Source organism: Pongo pygmaeus, chromosome 3 (genome assembly GCF_028885625.2).
Source record: "Pongo pygmaeus isolate AG05252 chromosome 3, NHGRI_mPonPyg2-v2.0_pri, whole genome shotgun sequence".
NCBI classification, from domain to species: domain Eukaryota; kingdom Metazoa; phylum Chordata; class Mammalia; order Primates; family Hominidae; genus Pongo; species Pongo pygmaeus.
The window spans coordinates 190,839,087-190,857,882 of NC_072376.2; the positions used below are offsets into that span (position 1 = coordinate 190,839,087).

The 18,796-nt window shown below is 39.2% G+C and overlaps 1 protein-coding gene across 3 annotated transcripts in view; it reads left to right on the forward strand.

Moving 5' to 3' along the window:
• The window catches only part of LOC129035254 (uncharacterized), a 253,820-nt gene continuing 235,024 nt past the window's right edge, over positions 1-18,796 (forward strand). For all 3 annotated transcript variants that reach the window (XM_054485512.2, XM_054485513.2, XM_063664301.1), the window contains exon 1: positions 1-519. In XM_054485512.2, the coding sequence (XP_054341487.1) occupies positions 282-519 (238 nt within the window). In that variant the 5' untranslated portion in view covers positions 1-281. The remainder of the gene's footprint in view (positions 520-18,796) is intronic.

Below are 18,796 nucleotides of genomic sequence, written 5' to 3' on the forward strand. Positions count from 1 at the left end.
GGGAAGGGCGTGGTCCCTTTAAATGATATGGAAGGGGGACGGGAAGTGCTGGGTAGAGGAGGGCGTGGTCCTCAGCCAGGGCTTCATCCCTGGGCCTGTGCCCACCTAGGTGAAGACAGGCATTTTTGTTTTCCTGCCCGAATGTTGCATTTCCCAAGACCACCCTGGCCTGCCATGTCCTCATCCTGTGCCTATAAAAACCCCCGAGACCCTGGCAGGCAGACACACAAGCAGCCAGACGTTGAGAGGAGCATGTAGGCAGAGAATACAGGGGCTGCTGGATGTCGAGAGGAACGCACCAGCATAGGAGCACAGCGGCATGCTGGCAGGCCGTTGACCAGCGGAAGAATGCAGAGTTTGTCCGGGGAGGTCAGAGAAGAGTCAGGCCGCCATACTTGACTCCAGGAGAAAACCATCTCCCTTCTGGTTCCCCCGTCTGCCGAGAGCTACTTCCACTCAATAAAACTTTCCACTCATTCTTCAAGCCCTCGTGTGATCCAATTCTTCCGGTACACCAAGGTAAGAACCCGGGATACAGAAAGCCCTCTGTCTTTGCGATAAGGCAGGGGTCTAATTGAGCTCACACAAGCCGCTTACAGACGGTTAAACTAAAACAGCACCCTGTAACACACGCCCACTGGGGCTTCAGCTGTAAACATTCACACTTAGACACTGCTGTGGGGTCAGAGCCTCACAATCTGCCCGTCTGTATATCCCTATAGAGGTTTCAGCAGCAGGGCACTGAAGAAGCGAGCCATACCCCCATCACACGCCCTGCAAGGGGGACAAGGGAACTTTTCCTGTTTCAGTAGTAGACCATAAAATAAATGATCCTCAGTTTTTCCAGCATCCTCTCCCATTTTTCATTCTTTTAAATCATTATACACAAGGGCAGAGATATTTAGTGTTACTGATAAATCAAAGGAACTATTTGTAAAATTATTTAAGCTTAGAATGCATTACACAATTTTGTTTGGCAAAATGTTTCTGTTCCTAAGTAGAGCTTACTTATAACTAGCAATGCTTCAGGAGGATTTTCGAGACTTAGATTTTAAAACTTAGGGTGTGGCCAGGCCTAGTGGCTCGTGTCCATAATCCTGGCACTTTGGGAGGCTGAGGTGGGTGGATGGCTTGAGCCCAGGAGTTTGAGACCAGCCTGGGCAACATAGCGAGATTCCTGTCTCTATTAAAAAAAAAATTAAAAAAACAAACAGGTGACTATATATCAGCTGTGGTTAACTCATGTAAGCTTCCTAAGCCATGCTTTTCTCATCTATAAAATGCAGATAATAATAATATTCTTTCTTATTTTACAAAGCTTTGTGAATGAGGTAGATGTGGGAGAATGGTGGAATACCAGGCAAATTAAATAAAATTGTCTTATTATAATTTGCCATTCCCAAGTATCTATAATTGATGTCAAGGAGGCAGTCCAGAAACATACAAGGCAGTAAAAAGAAATCAATTTGATCTATTTGAGATACAGAAATTTCCACAGGAAGAATAAATAGTTGGCCCAATACCTGTAATGCATTTGAAAGTAATCACTTAGAATTTCCTTGAATATATTAAATGAGAATTAAAAATACTGTTTTTAGTTTACTTGGAGCTGCCTGAAATTTGGTTTAAATGCTTATAAAGATGGTGCATGGCAGGACTGTGAGATTTCTGGATGTCTTAAAAACAGCACCCTTAAGTCTTAACAAGAGGAAAGCCTCAAATGGAATCTTAAGTGATGTTGCAAATAGAGCCTGTGTGTGTGTGTGTATGTGTGTGTGTTGAAGGTGGGTGGAGGAGTTTCAGACAGCTAGCTGCAGGCTCTCTTATTTCCTCTAAACTTCATGGCTTTCAATTTATCAGTCTCAGAAGAATGAAGAGTTGAATCCCTCCTGATAGCATTTGAAGCTGTGGTTCCACAGAGGATTTAATGCTGTAGTTGCAGGGAGTCTAGGTGTATTTCAATTCTGAGACTTAAAAAACTAAGCCATCCCCTCCGGCTTTTGCACTGATGCTGCGAAATCCATTTGAGAAACATGTCCATGTTTTGCTACTTGTTCAAAGCTCTAAGTGTGACTTGGTATTGAAATGATAATTTCTTTTTCAAAACTCCCCACTGAACTATTACCTAGGTTATCTAAATATAGGCTATTTACTTGATTGGCATTTGCTCTTGTCAGTTTCATAAACTGTAAGTAATGATTTTTGCTGATGTTAGAGCACTTTGGTACTGTGTTTCTAATTTAAATCAATGTCTACATTAATCTGGGAACATTTGATGTTACTACCTGATTGTACATTCTGGATGTAATTAGAGTCATTATACAGGAATAAGTGTCATCTTCTTATTCTCTACATGAGAAAAGAGAGCATTCTTCTTTTCTGAAATAATTTTTCTGGGTCATGCCCCCAAAACCATTTGTCAAATCAATAGCAGATTCTAATCACAAACTTTTTTGACTTTTTAACCTTTAAAAGTCATCTTAGTGACTTATAAAGACCAAGATTGTGCAGTAGAATGTGGGCCTATTAAGTTATTTCTTATCAAAATAAATTATGTACAACGTATTTTCAATGTGTAATTGTAATACTGGGCCACTGCTGTGATATAGTTTTCATAACAAGGACATAGTAGACTGTTAAACATGGTGGATCTTGCTTTTTGTGATAGTTGTTTATAACATTATGATGTCATCATAAATGTGATCCATTACGATAGTAAAGCCTTAGGGCAACAGAGTAGATGTCAGGATGTCTTCCTACCACTTAAAAAATGACTTTGACATTGTTAAGGTAGTGTGACAGCTGATTTCAATAAAGAAATTCAACAATAAAAGCAAACTTCTAAACTAACAGTGACTTACAGGAAGTACATTATGCATTTAAAATGATATCTACTTGTTGATCATGATAATGAGTATTAGAAAACTATCCAAATAATGAACACATGTATCCTGTGTGTAACTACACAAATAGTCTGTTAATTCTCATTCATATAAAAATATGAAAGGAAAGATTTTCACATAACATAGCTTATTTTTTTCATTTTTTAGAAACACTTTTGTGTCCTTCAAATATCTCTGAAATACTCTAGCTCTTGTTGAAAATCACCAGCCTCTTAACATTTTGATATGTATCTGTTTGGTGAAAAATCTTGGTATTATACACACTGTTGTAGAACCTGCTTTTTAATTTAATATCTCTTTGACCTCTGCATATCATTAAAATTTATGCTTTTTAAAAACCTTCATTGTGCAATGTAAATACAGTAAAGGGCATACAATGTAAATAAATAGATTAAAGAATTTTGTAGAAAATGAACAGCTATGTAATCACCACTTATATAAACTAATAGAATATTGTCAATACCCCAGAAAACCACTAAGAACCTCTATAACATGTTCTCTGAAGATTTAAAAAAATTTTATTTAATTTTTTATTTTTATAGATATGGGGTATAAGTGTAGTTGTGTTATATGTATATATTGAGTAATGGTGATGTCTGGGCTTTTAGTGTACCCATCACCCAAACAGTATACGTTGCACCAAAAAGGTAGTATTTCATTCCTCACCCCCTCCTTCCCTCCTACCTTTTGGAGTCTTCTGTTATTCCACTCTAAATGGCCGTGTGTACTCATTGTTTCGCTCCCACTTACGAATGAAAACATCTAGTTTTTCACTTTCCGTTTCTGAGTTATTTCACTAAGGATAATGGCCTTCAGTTCCATTTACATTGCTGCAAACAACATGATTTCATTTATTTTTATGGATGAGTAGTATTCCATGATGTGTGTGTGTATATATACATATATCACATTTTTAATCCAGTTGTTTGCTGATGGACATTTAGGTTGGTTCCATGACTTTGCTATTGTGAATAGTGTTGTGATAAACATTTGAATGCAGGTGTCTTTTTGATAAAATGATTTCTTTCCCTTTGGTTAGATACCCAGTAGTGGGATCGCTGGATCGAAGGGTAGATCTATTTTTAGTTCTTTGAGAAATCTCCATACTGTTTTCCATAGAGATTGTACTAATTTACATTCCCACCAACTGTGTATAAGTGTTCCTTCTTCTACACATCCTTGCCAGCATCTGTTGTTTCTTTCTTTTTTAGTAATAGCCATTCTGACTGGTATGAGATGGTATCTCATTGTGGTTTTAATTTGCATTTTTCTGATGGTTACTGATGTTGAACATTTTTTTATATGGTTGTTTGCCACTGGTATGTCTTCTTTTGAAAAATATGTGTTCATGTCTTTGCCTATTCTTTAATGGGGTTATTTGTTGTTTTTGTCATTGTATTGTTTGATTTCCTCCTAAATTCTGGATATTAGTCCTTTGCCAGATGCATTGTTTCCAAATATTTTCTCCCATTCTGAAGGTTGTGTGTTTACTCTGTTGATTACTTGTTTTGCTGTGCAGAAGCTTTTAGGTTTAATGAAGTCCCGTTAGTCTATTTTTGGTTTTGTCATATTTCCTTTTGAGGACCTAGTCATAAGTTCTTTGCCTAGACCAATGTCCAAAAGAGTTTTTCCTAGATTTTATGATTTTATTCTAGAATTTTTATAGTTTCAGGTCTTACATTTAAGTTGAAGACTTCATTTCTTAAGAACAATTTTTGGTTCACAGCAAAATTGAGCAGAAAGTACAAAATATACCCCTGCCCCCACACATGATAGCCTTCCCACCAGAGTGGCACATTTGTTACAGTTGATGAACAAATTGTACACGTCATTATCATTCCACATCCATAGTTCATATATTTTTTTTTTTTTTTGAGACGGAATCTTGCTGTGTTGCCCAGGCTGGAGTGCAGTGGCGCAATCTCGGCTCACTGCAAGCTCCACCTCCCGGGTTCACGCCATTCTCCTGCCTCAGCCTCCCGAGTAGCTGGGACTACAGGCGCCCGCCACCACGTCCGGCTAATTTTTTGTATTTTTAGTAGAGACAGGGTTTCACCACGTTAGCGGTGGTCTCGATCTCCTGACCTCATGGCACATTTGTTACAGTTGATGAACAAATTGTACACATCATTATCATTCCACATCCATACTTCGTATTAAGGTTCACACTTGGTATTATACACTCTATGGGTTTGACAAATGTATACTGGCATATATTCCATTAGAGTATCGCGAGAATCCTCTATTCCACGTATTCATCCCTCCCTCCCCTCTAACCCATGGCAACCACTGACCTTTTTAGTGTTTCCATGGTTTTTGCCTTTCCCGGAAGGTCATTTAGTTGGAATTGTGCAGTATGGAGCCTTTTTCGATTGGCTTCTTTCACTTTGTAATACGCATTTAAGCTTCCTCCATGTCTTTTCATGGCTTGATAGCTCATTTTATTTAAGTGCTGAATAATATTCCATTGTCTGGATGTATCACATTTTATTCATTCTCCTACTGAAGGACACGTTGGCTGCTTCCAAGTTTTGGGAATTATGAATAAAGCTGCTATAAACATCCATGTGCACCTGGGTGCATGTCTGTAATCCTAGCTACTGGGAAGGCTGAGGCATGAGGATTGCTTGAGGCCAGGAGTTAGAGACCAGCCTGAGCAATGTAGCTAGACTCTGTTTCTAAAAAAAATTCTTTTTAAGTTAACTTTGTGGTGGCAACTGCTGCCTGTAGTCCCAGCTATTAAATGGAAGGCTGAGGCAGGAGGATTGCTCAAGCTCAGTGTTTCACCACGTGAGCTGTTTGTACCACGGTCCTCCAGCCCGGGGCAACACAGTGAGACCTCATCTCTGAAAAAAAAATTCCATGTGCAGATACAATGTAATTTTAAAGGATGTATAAAATCTATTTATGATGCACAGAAATTACTTAACCATTGATTTCTGTTGCTGTAAAAGTTTTTGGCTTTGTATATGAAGAATTTTTTCAGAATTAATCTGTCATACTATGTTGAGTTTATATGATAGTCAGTAGCAATTAAAATAGCATCACGCTAGATCATGAGTGAAGGTCAGTATTAGGAATTCAGGACTCTGACAGAGCAGAGTTAGCTCTGTCTGTTACTAACAATAAGGTTTCTCAAGAGTCAGGGCAGATTTAGAGATTAAGCAGGTCTCCAAATTCAGGACAAATTCAGGGAGTCAGGTGGTTTGAGAGAATGGTATCATAAGAACTCTGATATGAGGAAGCCCCTCATGTATCAGAGGGGCTTGAGACAGTGTCTTGCTCTGTTGCCCAGGCTGGAGTGCAGTGGTGCAATCTTGGCTCAAGATTGAGAGGATTGGCAGTGCATCCTCTGCCTGTTGGGTTCAAGCAACCCTTCCATCTCACCCTCCTGAGCAGCTGGAATCCCAGGCGTGGGCCACCACACCCAGCTAATGTAGCTTCTGTGGAAGAGGCTTTTTGATCTTCCTGTCATCTTTATAATCTTCTACTAACCACAGAATTGGGTAGCTGTGAAACCACTAACTTTTAATTGCACCCAAAGCTCTGAGGACACTCAGTAGTTTAGGTGCTCGTATTACTGGATGGCCCTTAGAATAAAGGCACGGATTAAATTTTTTTTTTTTTTTTAATGCCAGGTCTCGCTGTGTTTCCCAGGCTGGGTGCAGTGGCTATTCAGAGGTACAATGATAGCTCACTGCAGCCTGGAATTCCTGGACTCAAGCGATCCTCCTGCCTCAGCTGCGACTAACAGGTGTGTACCACCGCACCCAACTCATAAATCATTAAACCCCTTGAATTTCCTAGGTTTAGAGTTAATGATCATGGTAACTCTGCAATTTTGTATTAACTTTAAGTGCTTTCGGTTGCAAATAACAGAAAACTTAATGGTGATTTAAAGCGACAAGGCTTTACTTTTTTGCACCTAATAAGAAAGCTGCTGGCATTGGTTCAGTAGCTCTAAACTGTGAGAACTTACTTGCTGCTTTATTTTCACAAGACAGCTACTGTTGCTCCAGACATACATCCACATTCAAGCTGGGGAAAAGGACAAGGACCTGGTATCAGCCACATCTTTCCCTTTTCATCCAGAAAGCAAAAGCCTTCTCAGACACTCCCAGTAGAATACTACTTTATTCTCATCATCAGAATGATGCCACCTGGCCTTTTCAATAAAGTCTCCAGTACTCACAATATTTCTTTCTTTTTTTCAAAAAATTTTGAAGGATCTGGATTTCGCTTCTGGATCAACATAGTATACAGTGGGGCCGGAAGCAGTGGCTCACGCCTGTAATCCCAGCACTTTGGGAGGCCAGAGCAGGCAGATCACTTGAGGCCAGGAGTTCGAGACCAGCATGGCCAACATGGCGAAACCCGTGTCTTCTAAAAATACAAAAAATTAGCTGGGTGTGGTGGTGCATGCCAGTAATCACAGCTACTCAGGAGGCTGAGGCAGGAGAATTGCTTCAGCCTCTCCCTTCCCCTCCCCTCCTCTCCCCGCCTCTCCTTTCCTCTCCTCTCCTCTCCCTTTTCTTTTCAAAAGTATTTATTGGCTGCCTACCATGTGTCAGAGGTTGCCGTGAGCTCGGATCAGGCCACTGCACTCCAGTCTAGGTAATAGAGCGAGACTGTGTTTCAAAAAACAAACAAAAAAGCCCCAAAACCCCACATGGTATATAATGGGAATAGCACATGCAGAAACAGAAGCTCAGATAGTTAGGTGAGCTTGAAAATTTAAGACCTATGTAAATGTCTAGAAACATTTTAAAGGACTTTGGACTTCAGAAGAGTATAAATTCAGAGTCTAAACCTATCTTATTTAGATCTCAAGGACCAAAGAAGCCTCATTCAACATCAGAATTATGACTGTGGTGCTCAAGGAGAAATTGAAAGGAAAATGACAGTTCTCCATCTGGGAGAAAAAGATGGTTATTTTTCAGAATAAGAGATTAAAGGAACATGGGGGATTAATGCCTGCTAATCTTGATCTTCTCTAAGAGTAGTAAAAATCACCTGCCAAGATTACAACAGATTTGAAATCGAATTGGTGACTAGAAATTGGTGAAGCATTTTAAAAGATTTATTATGGAAGGTCTTACGAAGATGGGCAATAACTGAACAAAAAAGATTGTGAAACATGAATGGGATCCATTTGAATCAAGTAGCCTAACATTGCTGAATCCTAATTAATCACAGTCTTTTGCCTTTCTTCAGTATCATTTTAAAACACCTAAGTTATAACACTAAAAGTGAGGGTTATCCCTTACTGTAGAGGGAGTCTAGTTGATTGATGGGAAATCTGTTGGTATTGCTGATAATGACAAAGTGCAGGCTGGAGTTGGAAAATAAGGAGTTTGTAATAAATGATAACAGCCCTTTTCATATACCACTAACGTTGTATTCTAGGCTTCAAAGGTAGATTCAACCACAAATTGAAGAGGGTGTCTTGCAATATAAGGGGGACTTAGCCTTAGAAACCCTAAGAAGTGTTGCTTTTCATTTGCCTTCCTTTTTTCCTTACTTCTTTTTCCCTCCCTGCCTCTCTTCCTTCCTCTCTTCTTTTACTTTTTCCCCTCCCCTCACTGCTCTCCCCTCCCCTCCCTTCCTCTGCTCTCCTCTCCTTTCCCTTTTCTTTTCACAAGTATTTATTGGTTGCCTACCATGTATCAGGAATGTTTTTAGGTGTCATGGATATAGTAGTGAATAAAACAGACAAAATTCCTACTCTGATGGAACTTATCTAAGCTACTAAACAAGTGCATAGTAAGAGTTTAGAACCCATGGAGGAAATTGAAGCAGCATAATGGAATTGCTGGGGTGCGATGCTCATGGTGAAGTGATGAGAAGTGGATTTTTTTGTTTTGTTGTTTTGTTGTTGTTTTATTTTTGTTGTCATTGTTTTTGTTTGAGATGAAGTTTTGCTCTTATAGCCCAGGCTAGAGTACAGTGGCGCGATCTCGGCTCACTGCAACCTCTGCCTCCCGGGTTCAAGCGATTCTCCTGCCTCAGCCTACTGAGTAGCTGAGATTACAGGCGCCCACCACCATGCCTGACTAATTTTTATATTTTTAGTAGAGACAGGGTTTCGCCATGTTGGCCAGGCTGGACTCGAACTCCTGACCACAGGTGATCCGCCCACCTTGGCCTCCCGGAATGCTGGGATTACAGGCGTGAGCCACTGCCTGGCCAAGAAATGGTTTTGAAGGAAGAACCTACAGGGCTTGGTGATGGCTTGGATATGTGGTGTAGAAGAAGCACCGAACTTTACCTGGTTGTATTGAACAATGTGACTGGACATAGCTTAGGATGAGGAATACATTTTCGGCCTTGGGTACAGAGTGACCTTGGAGTTGATTTAATTAATGTGTACTCTAGCAGCTTTCTGAGCCTTGTGAGACTAAAATCTATATTGTTCACAGTGGACTCAGGAAAATACTCACAGAAGTGATTGCTGGTATTGAGAGAGTAGCTTCATGAAAGTAGGAGTAGGACTCTCCTGCTCAATTATGATATCTTCCTCCAAAGAGGAGAGCCATATGCCTGACTGACCAAGCGTTAATGTTTAAGTCAGCTGGAGTAAGAAGAAAAGCTGAGGAATGTTAGAGGAAGACACTCCTTATATTTCCTTTCATGTTGAGGGTATTCAGTGAACCACCGTCTTTCTATTCCTTTGCTTTGAGTGGCTTCTTTGATTGATAAATTTTGAAAGACAAAACCAGGCATGCCAGCCTCATCTTTGACCTTTTTCCTGTTGATCCGGAGCTGCTTACAGGGACTGCGTTCTTTGCTTCTGCTTTGTCTTGCCTCGCTGCGTAAATCTGGGGTTGAATGCTAGGAAGTCCATTTGACTCTCGAAGCAAGGGATGGCCTCTGACTTAGCCTTTATTAACTATGAAAGTGGTCTTCAGTCTTCTCTGTGCCACTCCTTAATTTTTTATTTCAGTTTACTGAGAACCCTGGTGGGGAAGATAATTACTCTTTACTGAGTCTCCTAGAGAACCAAGAAGCAGTAAGAGAGTCACACCACTTTCTTCTGTTTCATAGCAGTTTACAAAACAGAGTCACATGTGTGTTATCATCTATAGCTCCCATTTTTCTGGTGAAGGCATTGAGGTTTATAGAAGTTAAATGATAGGACCAAACCTACAGAAACTAAAAGTAGCAGTGAGATACTGTATCTGCAGCTCCTTACTACAAATACAATGTTTCTTTTTTCTCACCATGACTACTTTGGAGATACATTAAGGATAAGTTTTCTTTTTGTCACTGGGGTGGTGCATACATGCGTCAGAGTTTGACCAGCAGCATAGGGAATCTCTGTCAAATTGTGAAAATAGAAAACTTGCCACTATATATTTTCTTGAACCCTTTCACATTCATTCATCCATCTCACATTTGAAATATGTCAGATTTTTCACTCGTATCTGAAGTGTATTCAAATATATGTCCTTCAGAATTGCCCTTCATGGAGTGTTTAATTTAAAGTGCTGAATTCTGGTATTAATTTTGTTCTATTTGTTGACCTGGTGATATTTGTGGTTCAACTAAGATATAAGTAATAATATTCCAACAATGTTGAAGAATCTCCACAGCAGCTGCCTTCTAGTCACGTACTTTTTAACTCCTCCACCATAGCAGAATGTGCTATCTATTAATTATTGCAAAATTTTAAAAGTCTCCCGCTTCACAGTGGAAACTCTGTTGCGCTTATTTTAATGTGCAGGAAAATCTAACATGGCGAGTACCCAGGAGAGTCGTTACGGATAGACAGCAGTACAATATGAATGGCCCTGGAATGTTGCCATGTGGCAGTAAACCCCTATCTCCAGCCAAGACCCATGAACACAAATAGAAGGAATGTGAATTAGCCGTGGAGGCTGTGCGTTTACTATTAAGAGCAACTGTGCAATCTAGTTTTCAAGACCCGTGCTACCCAAACACATTTTTCTACATTACATAATGTTATCATTTAAATATTGTCATTCAAATGTGAAGACCAGCTGTGCATATCAGGACACAGCTGTCGGGTTGAGGTGCAGATAAGCCATCTGGTGCCTGGTTCTGGGTGGTTAAATTCCAGCTGGGGATTTAACTTCATATCCAGCTGTGATAAAGTAAATTGAAGGCTGCATATTATTCCTCAGAAATCACTCCTTCGGGATAATTCTCAGAAATAAATTTTAACCAGAGGTGTCATTGATCGGTTTTACACTTTCAATTATAGCATTTGCCAGAATAAAACCAAATGAAAAACTGTTCTGTTGTTTCATTTTCTTTGTATGAAATAAAACCAAATAGTTAAAGAGAATGAAGCTTCTTCAGTCTTCTTCAAATTATATGTGTACAGGGACCATCTGCTGTCAAATTGCCTGGCTTCACACATCTCTCTAGACGACGAAAAAGAAAAATCAGGTGATCTATAAAAGCTGAGTAGGAGAGCAAAGGTGGTAATTATCCTAATTTCCAGAATCATTATGTCTGGAGATATGTGAAATACGCGAAAGCAACACCATTTTAACAACAGTCGTTTCTTGTGCTTAGACACACCTCTTTCTCGATTTCAAATGTTTTCAAGGAAAGGACGTTAAAATCCTGCCTTGCCCTTTTGTATCTGTGGCTAATCATGGAGTCCAAGAGGGAAAAAAATCCTGAAAAAGTGAGCCTTCTTCAGTGTCTTCAGGCATGTTTGTGTATAACTACCCAATTATGGAATTAATCTATATTACTGTTAAACATCTTCAAAGGAGTAGACTTTTACTGTAACTTACTGCAACATTTTAGTAAACACTGTATGGATTATTTTATCTAAAGCAAATAACACTAGGATATATTAAGTAATGACTGAGATAGAGTTATGGTATATATTATGTATGTTAGCTATCAAATCATTTAGCCAATATACAGGTAAAATGGTTTCTTCTTTCTTTAAAACTAATTTACTTCATTCTGGCTGGGTCGGTGGCTCACGCCTGTAATCCCAGCACTTTGAGAGGCCGAGGTGGGTGGATCGCTTGAGGCCAGGAGTTACAGACCAGCCTGGCCAACATGGTGAAACCCCGCCTATAACAAAAATATAAAAAACTAGCCAGGTGTGGGGCACAGGCCTGTAATCCCAGCTGCTTGGGAGGCTGAGAAAGAAAGAATTGCTTGAACGCAGGAGGCGGAGGTTGCAGTGAGCCAAGATCATGCCACTGCACTCCAGCCTGGGTAACAGAGTGAGATTCTGTCTCAAAAAAAAAAACAAAAACAAAACTAATTTATGTAATTCTCCCATCCAAGTACTAACCAGGCCCGACCCTGCTTAGCTTCTGAGCTCAGACGAGAGCAGGCATGTTCAGGGTGGTATGGCCAGAGACTAATTAATTCTATCCCATGGTTACTGACTGGAAAACCAACCTTGTATCTCTAGATGGAACTTTCTTCTGGCAGACACAATTGCTAATTTAAATAAACTAAGAAGTGAATGTGAGTGTTTGTAGAGAAATTATTCAGTAAAGACAACATTTTCTTTTCAAAATGTGTTTAGGGAAAATCTTGTAGGGGGAGTATGTGAATCAACGGAATCCAGAGATAAGTGTACTAATGCAAACTTCAAATGCAAACCTTCAGATTTGGCAGTTTATTTTCCTTTGGATTCTACAAGCAGAACTCTTAAGTTCAGGACTTGTTTGTAAAGGTTGGAGATGTCTAAGATAAACCACTGAAAGTGGTATATTGTCAGAAAAACTGAAGGGAGATTATATTTCTTTTCCATGTGTTTGTGGAGGAAAGAGAATTTAAACAAATATTTTTTGGAAGCCAGTCATGGTAGCTTATGCTTGTAAGGCTTATGCTTGTAATCCCAGCATTTTGGGAGCACGAGGAGGGACGTTTGCTTGAGGTTAGGAGTTCAAGACCAGCCTGGGCAACATAGAGTGTCTCTACCAAAAATAATAAGAAAATTAGCCGGGTGTGGTGGTGCATGCTTATAGTGCCAGCTACTGAGGAGGCTGAGGTAGGAGGATTGCTTGAGACCAGGTATTTGAGGTTACAATGAACTAGGATCATGCTAGAGCACTCCAGCCTGGGTGACAGAATAAGACCCTGTCTCTACAAAAAAAAAAAAAAAAAAAAAAGAAAAAAGGTTTTTTGGAATTGGCATCAGGATTATATACTAATTAGCAATTTCTCCAAAATATGTTTTAAAAATCTTATTAATACATTGAATAGAAAATAAAGAAATCTACCCTTTAAATTTTATAGGTGCCCATACTCTACACTCCATTCCCTGGACTAACTAGGGCTAACAGTAGCAATGTAAGCAACTTTGTGGAGCATAGAAAGGCAGGCCTTGATTTCACAGAAATTATTAGTCAAAAATGAGAAACAACAAGGAGAAAACAGAAGTTTACCAAAATTCTAAATTTACAAAGGTTCTAAACTCCTACTATGCCTCTTGTTTTTAGATTTTAACTGTTGACGGTTGTTAAATTTCAGACTAATTCTCTTCTCATCTAGAATACTTAAATAATTTTTACATGCTTTTTTTACTACAAGGTTTTGTACATTGAATTGAAGACAATGAAAAACTGAAAGTTGCTGCTACTTCGTGTTAGAGGTTTCATTATATGACTGAAAAAATTAATTTTACTGAACTCACCATGCCACTCCAAAGTCCTTCGGTGATGGCAAATAGCCCCTTCTTCCTTACAACAAAAAGGCGGTAACTGGGAGGAAAAGTGTAAGGAAAACCAATTTTCAGCAACTTCGGCTGTTCACTTTGTGTGAATTCTCTTTCTTCTGAAAGTGGGAGGTGAGCAAGAATCTACTGAGTTGGTGAATTTTAAAAATACTTGAAGGTAGGCCGGGCACGGTGGCTCACGTCTGTAATCCCAGCACTTTGGGAGGCCAAGGCGGGTGGGTCACCTGAGGTCAGGAGTTCTAGTCCAGCCTGGCCAACATGGTGAAACCCCGCCACTACTAAAAATAAAAAAATTAGCCAGGTGTGGTGGCATGCGCCTGTAATCCCAGCTACTCGGGAGGCTGAGGCAGGAGAACTACTTGAACCCAGGAGGCGGAGGTTGCAGTGAGCCGAGATCGCACCATTGCACTCTAGTCTGGGTGACAAGAGCGAAACTCCGTTTCGAAAAAAATAAAAATAAAAATACTTGAGGGTGAATATATAGTATAATCCCTGTGTGGGAAAATGTAAGGGAAAAATGGGGAATGGTGGACAGTACCCAAGTCTCAATTAGTGTTCACATTAAGGGACAGGTTGAAGAGTCAGACCTTCTACAATAAAAAAGAGATTTTTGGCTTATTTTTCATTGTCCTGACTCTGCCATGAGTTTTGGTTTCCATCTAGGAAATGTGAGGAGCCTGAATATGTCAATGTGTCATGTATGTATACAATAACGTCATGACGATGAACAATACCACGTATTGTGTACTTACTAAGAACCTAGCAGTATCCTGAGTATTTCATGTGTTAACTTATTTAATCCTCTCACTATTATTATCCATGCTTTATAGGTGAGGAAAAGAAACCCAGAAAGGTTAAGCAACTTGTCCAAATTCTCCCAAATAGTACAGCTAGAATGCCAACCCATAATATCTAATTCCAGAAACCACATTATTTTCTTTTAAATTATACTTCTTCCAAACTAATAGGTCATGTTATATTACATAATAACATCTGATTGTGTCTCATAAACAACTAAGACTCAGAAAGTACACACACACCACCCACCTGCACTCTTTCTCCTTAAACAACCAACCAAAGAAATGATTATGTTGAGGATATTTTAAATATGCTAGATTAGTAATCCTCTCATTATTTTTCTTTAAGTCAAATAATTTAAGGAAAGTAACTTGAAGATGATGAAGTGAAAGGCAACAGAATAATTTAGCTGCTAAAATGGGTATTAGAGTACAGAGAACATAAGCAGCTTTGACTTTAGGAGGGTTACCTACATTGTAATCAAATGCATTTAAAAAAATCCCAAACAGCAAAGGACAAAGTTTCCACATCCATGTATACCCTGAAGACAGGACAAGAAGAATTTTGCTCAACAGATAGATTTGGTTTAGACATAAATAAATCTTTCCAGGACTCTGTGACCTAAATCAAAGCCATAGAGAATCACTTGGTCACTGTTATCATAACTCATGTATCTGTTAAGGTCAATACTGTATCACTAACATTTCTTCCACCTCTATAATTTTATTGAACCTAACCAACAGTCAAGGTAGATGCTCTGTCACCCTACCATTCAAACTGATATGACTTGATTATAAGGGCTGTGATACAAATAACTACTAAAGGTGATTATTTAATCATTGGGGAATTACAGAAAAAGCAGTATGATGAATGCTTGATTCGTGATGGATACTCCAATTTCTGTGATTTGATCGTTATACATTGTGTGCTTGTATCAAAATATCACATGTACCCCATAAATATGTACAACTAGTATAAATTCATAATAATAAACAGTTTAAAAACCCAGTATTATTACCATCCTATGGGAGCTGAATGATGGTGTTTTACAATGTATTTTCAAATCCTTATATAATATCTCAGATAAACTTAATTAAATTCTAACCAACATGGGTTTGATAATCATGGGTTTAGCCTATTCGTGGGTTAGACTCCTCTAGCCAAGCATCTAGTTTAGGTTAAAAACAAACAAACAAATATGCTTGCTGGGAAAAGATTGTGATAATCAAAATTACAATTTAATAGAAGACATAATCCTCTCTGAAGGGAAGATTTTAAGCTAAATTTTAACATAAAAAAATACACAGTCACCTCATTGCTAGTCGTTTGGAAGAGGAACAAAAGAACATTTCATTTTGAACAAAAACTAAATTATCTTAAACAGTTACCTGACATTTACAAAAATGATAAGTCTTATGAAGCATCAATTAATCTTGGAAGTGCAAATCTATGTATTACTAATCCTTTAATCATCATATTGCTATTATCTGACTGTTCCAAATTTTCTCAGTCCACCCCAAGTTATGAAACCTAGATTATTGGTAAAATAGGGCCCGGAGGAACAAAATGGAACACCTCTTTATCATTTTTTTAATACAAAGATATGACATTGCAAACTTGTGATATGTGTTTAAATCTACATTCTATCAGGCTATATTTCCTATGTATATAACTCATTTGATCTTAATGAGCAGTTTAAAAAGTTCTGGTTCGTTCAATAATTTATTCTAAGTCACTATTAAATTTCATCCCATCTTCCAAAATTCTTCATCCCTTTGAACAGGTTTGGTGACATTTCAAGGTCAGTAACTATTGAGGATAATATGAAAGAAAATCTGGTTAAGATGAAGCCCAAAATATTAGGTTATGTTTTATTTTTATTTATTTATTTATTTGTTTTGAGGTGGAGTCTTCCTCTGTCACCCAGGCTGGATTGCAGTGAGGCAATCTTGGCTCACTGCAACCTCCACTTCCCAAGTCCAAGAGATTCTCCCACCTCAGCCTCCTGAGTAGCTGGGATTACAGTTGTATGCCACCACACCCAGCTAATTTTTGTATTTCATTAGAGAAGGGTTTCGCCATTTGGCCAGGCTGGTCTTGAACCCCTGACCTCAAGTGATCTGCCTGTCTTCGCCTCCCAAAGTGCTGGGATTACAGGCGGGAGCAGCTGCGCTCAGTCAATGTTAGGTTATTTAAATATGAGACATTTCTTCACAAAGAGGCTTATTAGATTTTATATACTTGAATATAACCCTCTTTTATCTGTTGGTTATAAACATTCTCATTTATCTGAAGTAATTGTAATAATTTTAGGAGAATTGGTAATGAAGTAGTTAACCTTAAAAACTCATCTCATGAATATAGGTATGACATATACAATCTTGGGTAGGAAGTGATGAAATGGTAGCTGTTTGAGGCACTATTCTCAGAGTAGAAGAGACTGTTTAATGGTGATTAATGGAAAGTGTCATGGCATACTTGAGGCTGCCTAGTGATGGAGGCGCAGGAGATCTTGTCAGAGTGACTTTAAAGGCCCAAGCTTCCCACTCAGTACTCAGAAAAATGCAGTACCCAGGGCTCAGTTGAAAATCCAGAGCTGGGGCTGGGCGCAGTGGCTTACACCAGTAGTCCCAGAACTTTATGAGGCTGAGTCTCAGCACATGAGTTTGAGACCAGCCTGGGGAACATGGCAAAACCACTTCTGGACAAAAACTATAAAAATTAGCCAGGCATGGTGGTGTGTGCCTGTGGTCCCAGCTACTCAGGAGGCTGAGATGGGAGGATGGCTTCAGCCCAAGGAGGTCAAGCCTGCAGTGGGTGGTGATCATGCCACTGCACTCCAGCCTGGGTGACAGTGTGAGACTCTATCTCAAAAGAAAAAGAAACTGCAGAGCTGAAGCACCATGCAGTCATACCCAGAGTCAAATGAGAAAAGCAAACCTTTCATGTAAATTAGCTGATACAGACTTGTGCTTAAAAATATGTATTTGAGCAAGTGCAAGCAAAGGCTAAGGCTTACTAATGAGGAAATTCAAAAACATATTCCTGATGTCCTGGTGCAAAGGAAGCACAGCAGAGTGGGTAAGACTACATACCCTGGAGTCTTCAGGTGTATATGTTTGAACCCACTATATAAATGTTGTTGTTTGTAGTATAGAACTATGTTTTTCATATTGTAGAAAGTTTTCATTTCAACTAATTATTTCCTTGCTCATTTGATGTGTTAGTCTGTCTTCCTAATAAAAGCCTCTGTTTTGCCAAGAATTTCAGTTTCTTCAGTGGATTCTTTTATCATCTTCATAAAAGGCAGAGGAGATGTCTGGGCAGTGCACACAGTTGTGTCATAAAAGCTGGTGTCTCTTCTGAGAGTCTGGGTATCCTTTCTGATTAGCTAGTGCTGATGAGTCAAAAATAAATCATTTGGGCCAGGCGCGGTGGCTCATGTCTGTAATCCCAGCGCTTTGGGAGGCCGAGGCGGGTGGATCACCTGTGATCATCAGGAGTTTGTAACCGGTCTGGCCGTCATGCTGAAACCCCGTCTCAACTGAAAATAACAAACATTAGCTGGGCGTGGTGGCGCACACCTGTAATCCCAGCTACTTGCTTTGTCACCCAGGCTGGAGTGCAGTGGCACGATCTCAGCTCACTGCAACCTCCTCCGCCTCCTGGGTTCAAGTGATTCTCGTGCCTCAGCCTCCCAAGTAGCTGGGATTATAGGCATGTGCCATCATGCCCAGCTAATTTTTGTATTTTTTAGTAGAGATGTGAGTTCGCTATGTTGGCCAGCCTGGGACCATTTAGATTATTTTCAATTTAATCACTTTTATTGAAGTATATAAGTTATATTAGATTTGTATCTATAGCTTATATATATTTCTTATAGAAAGTATAAAAGTATACATGTGTGTATGTATGAGTGTGCAAATATTAAGTATATAACTTGAGTTTTTACATGTAAAAATTCACCAATGCAATCACCAGTTAGATCAAGTTATAGAACATTTTCAGCATCTCCCCTTAGTTAATTTCTACCTCCTTCCAAAAATAAGCCCTCTTCTTATCTCTATTGCTACAGAACAGTTTGCCTGCTCTTGAACTTCACATACATGAAACCATACAGTCTGCATTCTTTTGTGTGTGGCTTCTTTATTTCAACATGACATCTGTGAAATTCATCTACAACACTGCATGTAGTTATAGTTCCTTCTTTTCATTCTTGTGTAGCACATTGTTCTACAGCCTATTTATCCACTGTGGTATTGACTGATTGCATTGTTTCTAATTTGGGCTAGCTGTTACTAGTATGTTTGCATATGTTCTCAAGTAGACATAAGCATTCATTTCTGTAGTGTGTGTACCTACAACTCATTGCTCTTAAGCAAGGTAAGTAAGGCACCTTTGTCCATTTCTCGGA